We start from the raw sequence: 8,579 nt of genomic DNA, 5'->3' as shown, positions 1-8,579 counted from the left end.
CATTTAAAAACAACCAAAAAACTTTCCAATGATAAAAAGTAAGTTTATAGTCCTTTAAGAAATATTATAAATGTTTTGTGTAATTAAAACTACTCACGCCATGACATTTTTGCAAGATTCCGACTTTTTCTTGTAACATAATTGTGTCTTTCCTAAGAGTGCGACATTTTGAAAAACCCAAAAAACTTTACAATGATAAAGGACTATAAACTTACTTTTTAAGAAATATTATTACTTTTTTGTATAATTACAACTACTAACGCTATGACATTTTCGCAAGTTTCCGACTTTTTCTTGTAACATAATTGTTTCTTTCCTAAGAGTTCGACATTACATTTTTTTTTTTTTAACTTTCCAATGATAAAGGACTATAAACTTACTTTTTTAATAATATTATACATTTTTTGTATAATTACAACTACTCACGCTACGACATTTTCGCAAGATTATAACTTTTTCTTGTAACATAATTGTTTCTTTCCTAAGAGTGCGACATTTAAAAAAAACAAAAAAACTTTCGAATGATAAAAAGTAAGTTTATAGTCCTTTAAGAAATATTATAAATGTTTTGTATAATTAAAACTACTCACACCATGACATTTTCGCAAGATTCCGACTTTTTCTTGTCACATAATTGTTTCTTTCCTAAGAGTGCGACATTTTAAAAAACCCAAAAAACTTTACAATGATAAAGGACTATAAACTTACTTTTTAAGAAATATTACTTTTTTGTATAATTACAACTACTCATGCTATGACATTTTCGCAAGATTCCGAATTTTTCTTGTAACATAATTGTTTCTTTCCCAAGAGTGCGACATTTAAAAAAAAACAAAAAAACTTTCCAATTATAAAGGACTATAAACTTACTTTTTAAGAAATATTATAATTTTTTTGTATAATTACAACTACTCATGCTACGACATTTTCGCAAGATTTTGACTTTTTCTTGTAACATAATTGTGTCTTTCCTAAGAGTGCGACATTTAAAAACAACCAAAAAACTTTCCAATGATAAAAAGTAAGTTTATAGTCCTTTAAGAAATATTATAAATGTTTTGTATAATTAAAACTACTCACACCATGACATTTTCGCAAGATTCCGACTTTTTCTTGTCACATAATTGTTTCTTTCTTAAGAGTGCGACATTTTGAAAAACCCAAAAAACTTTACAATGATAAAGGACTATAAACTTACTTTTTAAGAAATATTATTACTTTTTTGTATAATTACAACTACTAACGCTATGACATTTTCGCAAGTTTCCGACTTTTTCTTGTAACATAATTGTTTCTTTCCTAAAAGTGTGACATTTAAAAAAAAAAAAAATCTTTCCAATGATAAAGGACTATAAACTTACTTTTTAAGAAATATTTTACATTTTTCGTATAATTACAACTACTCATGCTATGACATTTTCGCAAGATTCCGAATTTTTCTTGTAACATAATTGTTTCTTTCCTAAGAGTGCAACATTTAAAAAAAACAAAAAAACTTTCCAATGATAAAAAGTAAGTTTATAGTCCTTTAAGAAATATTATAAATGTTTTGTATAATTACAACTACTCACGCCATGACATTTTCGCAAGATTCCGACTTTTTCTTGGCACATAATTGTTTCTTTCCTAAGAGTGCGACATTAAAAAAAATAAAATAAAAAAAAAATAAAATAAAAAAACTTTCCAATGATAAAAGACTCCAAACTTACTTTTTTTTTTAAATTATTACTTTTTTGTATAATTACAACTACTCACATTACGACATTTTCGCAAGATTCCGACTTTTTCTTGTCACATAATTGTTTCTTTCCTAAGAGTGCGACATTTTAAAAAACCCAAGAAACTTTACAATGACAAAAGGACTATAAACTTACTTTTTAAGAAATATTATAACTTTTTTGTATAATTACAACTACTAACGCTATGACATTTTCGCAAGTTTCCGACTTTTTCTTGTAACATAATTGTGTCTTTCCTAAGAGTGGGACATTAAAAAAAAAAAAAAAAAAAAAAAAAAAGAATCCAATGATAAAGGACTATAAACTTACTTTTTAAGAAACATTATTACTTTTTTGTATAATTACAACTACTCACGCTATGACATTTTCGCAAGTTTCCGACTATTTCTTGTAACATAATTATGTCTTTCCTAAGAGTGGGACATTAAAAAATAAAAATAAATTCCAATGATAAAGGACTATAAACTTAATTTTTAAGAAACATTACTTTTTTGTATAATTACAACTACTCACGCTATGACATTTTCGCAAGTTTCCGACTTTTTCTTGTAACATAATTGTGTCTTTCCTAAGAGTGGGACATTAAAAAAAAAAAAAAATCTCCAATGATAAAGGACTATAAACTTAATTTTTAAGAAACATTACTTTTTTGTATAATTACAACTACTCACGCTATGACATTTTCGCAAGTTTCCGACTTTTTCTTGTCACATAATTGTTTCTTTCCTAAGAGTGCGACATTTTGAAAAACCCAAAAAACTTTACAATGACAAAAGGACGATAAACTTACTTTTTAAGAAATATTATTACTTTTTTGTATGATTACAACTACTAATGCTATGACATTTTCGCAAGTTTACGACTTTTTCTTGTAACATAATTGTGTCTTTCCTAAGAGTGCGACATTTAAAAAAATAAAAAATCTTTCCAATGATAAAGGACTATAAACTTACTTTTTAAGAAATATTATAAATGTTTTGTATAATTACAACTACTCACGCCATGACATTTTCGCAAGATTCCGACTTTTTCTTGTCACATAATTGTTTCTTTCCTAAGAGTGCGACATTAAAAAAAAAAAAAAAAAACTTTCCAATGATAAAGGACTCCAAACTTACTTTTTAAAAAAATATTAGTACTTTTTTGTATAATTACAACTACTCACGCTATGACATTTTCGCAAGATTCCGAATTTTTCTTGTAACATAATTGTTTCTTTCCTAAGACTGCAACATTTAAAAAAACAAAAACACTTTCCAATGATAAAAAGTAAGTTTATAGTCCTTTAAGAAATATTATACATTTTTTGTATAATTACAACTACTCACGCTATGACATTTTCGCAAGATTCCGACTTTTTCTTGGCACATAATTGTTTCTTTCCTAAGAGTGCGACATTTTGAAAAACCCCAAAAACTTTACAATGATAAACGGCTATAAATGTACTTTTTAAGAAATATTATTACTTTTTTGTATAATTACAACTACTAACGCTATGACATTTTCGCAAGTTTCCGACTTTTTCTTGTAACATAATTCAGTCTTTCCTAAGAGTTCGACATTAAAAAAATTTTTTTAAAACTTTCCAGTGATAAAGGACTATAAACTTACTCTTTTAATAATATTATAAATTTTTTGTATAATTACAACTACACACGTTATGACATTTTCGCAAGATTCCGACTTTTTCTTGTCACATAATTGTTTCTTTCCTAAGAGTGCGACATTTTAAAAAACCAAAAAAATTTTACAATGACAAAAGGACTATAAACTTACTTTTTAAGAAATATTACTTTTTTGTATAATTACAACTACTCATGCTATGACATTTTCGCAAGATTCCGACTTTTTCTTGTCACATAATTGTTTCTTTCCTAAGAGTGCGACATTAAAAAAAAACAAAAAAAAACTTTCCAATGATAAAGGACTATAAACTTACTTTTTAAGAAATATTATTACTTTTTTGTATAATTACAACTACTAACGCTATGACATTTTCGCAAGTTTCCGACTTTTTCTTGTAACATAATTGTGTCTTTCCTAAGAGTGGGACATTAAAAAAAAATTAAAAAAATCCAATGATAAAGGACTATAAACTTACTTTTTAAGAAACATTATTACTTTTTTGTATAATTACAACTACTCACGCTATGACATTTTCGCAAGTTTCCGACTATTTCTTGTAACATAATTGTGTCTTTCCTAAGAGTGGTACATTAAAAAATAAAAATAAATTCCAATGATAAAGGACTATAAACTTAATTTTTAAGAAACATTACTTTTTTGTATAATTACAACTACTCACGCTATGACATTTTCGCAAGTTTCCGACTTTTTCTTGTAACATAATTGTGTCTTTCCTAAGAGTGCGACATTTAAAAAAAAAAAAAACAACTTTACAATGACAAAAAGACTATAAACTTACTTTTTAAGAAATATTATTACTTTTTTGTATAATTACAACTACTAACGCTATGACATTTTCGCAAGTTTCCGACTTTTTCTTATAACATAATTGTTTCTTTTCTAACAGTGGGACATTAAAAAAAAATAAAAAATTCCAATGATAAAGGACTATAAACTTACTTTTTAAGAAACATTATTACTTTTTTGTATAATTACAACGTTTTCGTCAGATTACAACTTTTTCCTGCAACATTACAACTTTTTTTGTTTTTTACTTTTTTCTTGAACATTTTTTTTTTCGTTCTCCCGTTCGGTTAAGGACTTTATTCTCACAACTTTGGTGGGGTGGGGGGGGGGTATTACTACTTTTTTTCGTAGTATAACAACCTGTTGAAGGGCGGTAAAGAAAAAAAAAAGCCTTTGGTCATTTTTGAGTGAGCAGGGTGTTGTTTCTCGCTATGCTAACGAATGCTACGTGTCCTCTAAATGAATGGGCGGGTTTAAGGGGAGGGCGAGGCACCTTCTTGGCCCAGTAGGGGACTGGTAACCGGTTTTTGCATGCCGGGAACAAAAACAAAACTATCGAGGTTGAAAACAGGCACGTGATAGGCCAGAATGATCGGTACTGGACTCTGCATGCTGAGCTAGGAGACGCATCCTCTTGCTTGGATAAATAATCCTTTAAAAAGTTTTTATGAAGAGTCATTCCCCGCTCCCTATCATAGCTTTTTTTTTTTTAATCATACAGTAAAAATGTTACAATATACAGGGAGTCGTCGCTGCAAGAGACGGAGAACACCAGAGGAACCCATGCTTTTTCGTTTGCGGGTGTGAAGGTTTCAGCCGGTCGTCGCAGTCGCACGGACTGAAGTCTCTTAGAAGTCAAACAGAGGCCCACAAGGCCTAGAGATACTCCTAGAACCCACACTCTAGGATATAAGCGTCAAGAAAAATAGATTTCAGGCTTCTATGCTTCGCTTGCTTGCTTTATGTGATATGTATCCACCATTTTGTCCACCGCCCACGTCCCCTTGCACTGATTGTTGCAGTGGCGGTAATTAGCACTTCATCAATGTGAAGATTGCAGCCTCCGAGCTGTGTGTGTCTGTGTGTGTGTGTGTGTGTGTGTTTAACTGACGAAAAGGAATCTAGAAAAGAGAAAGAGGAGGAGAAAAAGGAGGGGAGCATACGCATAATAAAAAATAGAGGACCGTGGTCCGAGTATTTACTCTATCTATACAGCCGCTCTCCCAGGACAGAGCTGGTGAAGCGTGGTATAGAAAATAGATCTGCAGGTGCACGTCAAAGAAAAGGAAAGACGGGTCGTTGTTTTTTTTTAGTTCTTTTTTTTTTTTCCAAAGCACCCCCAGCAAGCAAAGTGGCTGTAAAAGACACATTCACACCAGTTCCAGAGGGACTTTTTTTTGTTTGTTTGTTTGTTTTTGTTTTTTAAAGGCATTCCAGGATCAGAGAGGTCCGTTATCCTACGCTGGAGAACCCTCCTTCCATCCCCCCCAGCTCAGAATCCCTCCACCAAGACAGCTGGGGGAAAGAAAAAAAAAAAAAAAGCGGGGAGGACGAGGCGGAAGAGGAGAGGAGCGAGAGAAGAGATGGATCCGCCCATGGAGACGAGAGAGAGGAGGGAAGGGGGCGGTGGGAGGGGGGTTTGAAAAAGGCCCCGCCTCCGTCATCACCTTAGCCTCGCCCCAAACCCGCGCGCCACGGCGCACACAGTCGAGGTAGGAGGGGTGTGGCTATGTGGCGGGTTTGTCGGGCTTGCTGACGGGTTTACCTCCGTTCATCACCACCGGCTCGCTTGTGCTTTTACTGGGCGGGACCGCCGCCGCCGCCTTGGGCACCGTCTCCCCCACGTCGTGCAGCGATGGCTCTCGGTACATGGCGACTGCGGACACAGAAGGGGAGCGAGACATCAGCAATCGCCGATCGAAGCGGCAACTGCGTTTAAAAAAAATCTACCTGAAAATGTTTAGGGTTCTAGACTTAGACTTAGACCAGGGGTCGGCAACCCAAAATGTTGAAAGAGCCATATTGGCATACTTGCCAACCTTGAAACCTCCGATTTCGGGAGGTGGGGGGTGGGGGGGGGCGTGGTCAGGGGTGGGTCGGGGCGTGGTTAGGGGCGTGTTTAAGAGGGGAGGAGTATATTGACAGCTGGAATTCACCAAGTGAATTCACCAAGTGAAGTATTTCATATATACATATATATATATATATATGTATATATATATATATATATATATATATACATATATATATATATATATATATATGTATATATATATATATATATATATATATATATATATATATATATATATATATATATATATATGGCAGTGTGTCGCGCCTCGCCAAGGAGCAGCGAGAATACCAAGAAGTGCATATGCCAAATTTTCAAAGAGAACGGCCTACGGATCACGATTGAAGCCAACAAGCAAACCGTCAACTTCCTTGACGTCACTTTCAACCTGAGAAATAACAGCTACCAACCATTCACGAAATCCAACACAACACTCCAATACGTGCACCATGACAGCAACCACCCACCCACCACCACGAAAAGAATACCTACCGGAATTAATAAAAGGCTATCGATGCTGTCATCTAGCAAAGCTGAATTTGACCAAGCAACCCCCCCCGTACCAAAAAGCCCTTGATGAAAGCGGATACAACTTCACCCTCACCTATGAACCCACGCCAGGAAACCAACCAAAAAAGAACAGAAAACGAAACAACATCATCTGGTACAACCCCCCATACAGCAAAAACGTCCCAACTAACATTGGCCACAAATTCCTCACTCTGATTGACAAACACTTTCCCAAAGGCAACAGCCTAAGAAAAGTATTCAACAAGAACAACATTAAATTGAGGTACAGCTGTATGAACAATATACGACAAATTATCTCAAACCACAACAAAACAATTGCAAATGAGCCGTCGGCCTCCAGACAGAGCGACCCCAAAACCAACAAAGGCTGCAACTGCCGCAAGAAACCTGATTGCCCTCTCAACGGGGGGTGCTTACAAACATCAGTTGTCTACAAATCTAAGGTAACACGCAAGGACATTAACACATCCGACACATATGTAGGATTAACCGAGGGAGAGTTTAAAACCAGATGGAACAATCACAAGGCTTCTTTCAGGAACCAAAACCTGCGGAATACCACAGAACTCAGCAAACACATTTGGGACCTCAAAGACAATAATGTTGAATATTCAATAACATGGCAAATTCTTGCATCCAGCACACCTTACAATAGTGGTAATAAAAGATGCAACCTATGCTTGAAAGAGAAACTGTTTATTATTTACCGTCCAGACCTGTCATCCCTCAACAAGCGCAGCGAAATTGTAACAACATGCCGCCATAGACGGAAACACCTCCTAGGTAACACATGAGCCAATCACCACGCCCCTAGGCCAGCCTGTACCCACCCACTCCGTGCCCTATATAAACCATGGTATGCGAATGCTCCCATTAAAATCTCCTGACGATTGAGGGTACCCCCCCTCATGAAACAGGCCTGTGGAGATGAAATAGTCTTGTGATTTTTTTCCCACACATACATATATATATATATATATATATATACATATATATATATATATACGGTAGGAGGCCACGGGGAAGACCCAGGACACGTTGGGAAGACTATGTCTCCCGGCTGGCCTGGGAACGCCTCGGGATCCCCCGGGAAAAGCTGGACAAAGTGGCTGGGGAGAGGGAAGTCTGGGCTTCCCTGCTTAGGCTGCTGCCCCCGCGACCCGACCTCGGATAAGCGGAAGAAGATGGATGGATGGATGGATGGATATATATATATATATATATATATATATATATATATATATATATATATATATATATATATATATATATATATATATATATACATATATATATAATAAAAGCTGTTTAATATTTGTGTGCTTTTCATACAGAAATTTTTCTTTTTTCATTTAGGTGTTTTTACTTCCTTTTGCGTACTTCCAGTTTGTCCTGGTTATGAGGTAGTTAGCAGATTACTTCCTGTTTATTGATTAGAGGGCAGACTACTTCCTGTTTGTTAAACATACATTGTTAGATGGCTTCTTTATGTTTGTTCAGACGTTAGCAGGCTACCTTCTCTTTGTTTGGTACCCTGAGATGGGTAGGTTTGTGAGTTCAAACCAAAGACTATAAAAAATGGGAGCCATTACCTCCCTGCTTGGCACTCAGCATCAAGGGTTGGAATTGGGGGTTAAATCACCAACAAATGATTCCCGGGCGCAGCCACCGCTGCTGCCCACTGCTCCCCTCACCTCCCAGGGGGTGATCAAGGGTGATGGGTCAAAAGCAGAGAATAATTTCGCCACACCTAGTGTCTGTGTGACTATCATTGGTACTTCAACTTAACGTTAATTATTTTT

At 35.0% G+C, this 8,579-nt stretch overlaps 1 protein-coding gene across 2 annotated transcripts in view; it reads right to left on the bottom strand.

The window, feature by feature from the left end:
* Positions 1 to 3,808: 3,808 nt before the first annotated feature.
* Positions 3,809 to 8,579, bottom strand: part of fgf14 (fibroblast growth factor 14) — a 366,219-nt gene continuing 361,448 nt past the window's right edge. For both annotated transcript variants that reach the window (XM_061970760.2, XM_061970761.2), the window contains exon 5: positions 3,809 to 6,048. In XM_061970760.2, the coding sequence (XP_061826744.2) occupies positions 5,900 to 6,048 (149 nt within the window). In that variant the 3' untranslated portion in view covers positions 3,809 to 5,899. The remainder of the gene's footprint in view (positions 6,049 to 8,579) is intronic.

Source organism: Nerophis lumbriciformis, linkage group LG13 (genome assembly GCF_033978685.3).
Source record: "Nerophis lumbriciformis linkage group LG13, RoL_Nlum_v2.1, whole genome shotgun sequence".
NCBI classification, from domain to species: domain Eukaryota; kingdom Metazoa; phylum Chordata; class Actinopteri; order Syngnathiformes; family Syngnathidae; genus Nerophis; species Nerophis lumbriciformis.
The sequence above is the reverse complement of the archived record's forward strand: the minus strand, read 5'-3'. Positions and strand labels throughout refer to the sequence as shown.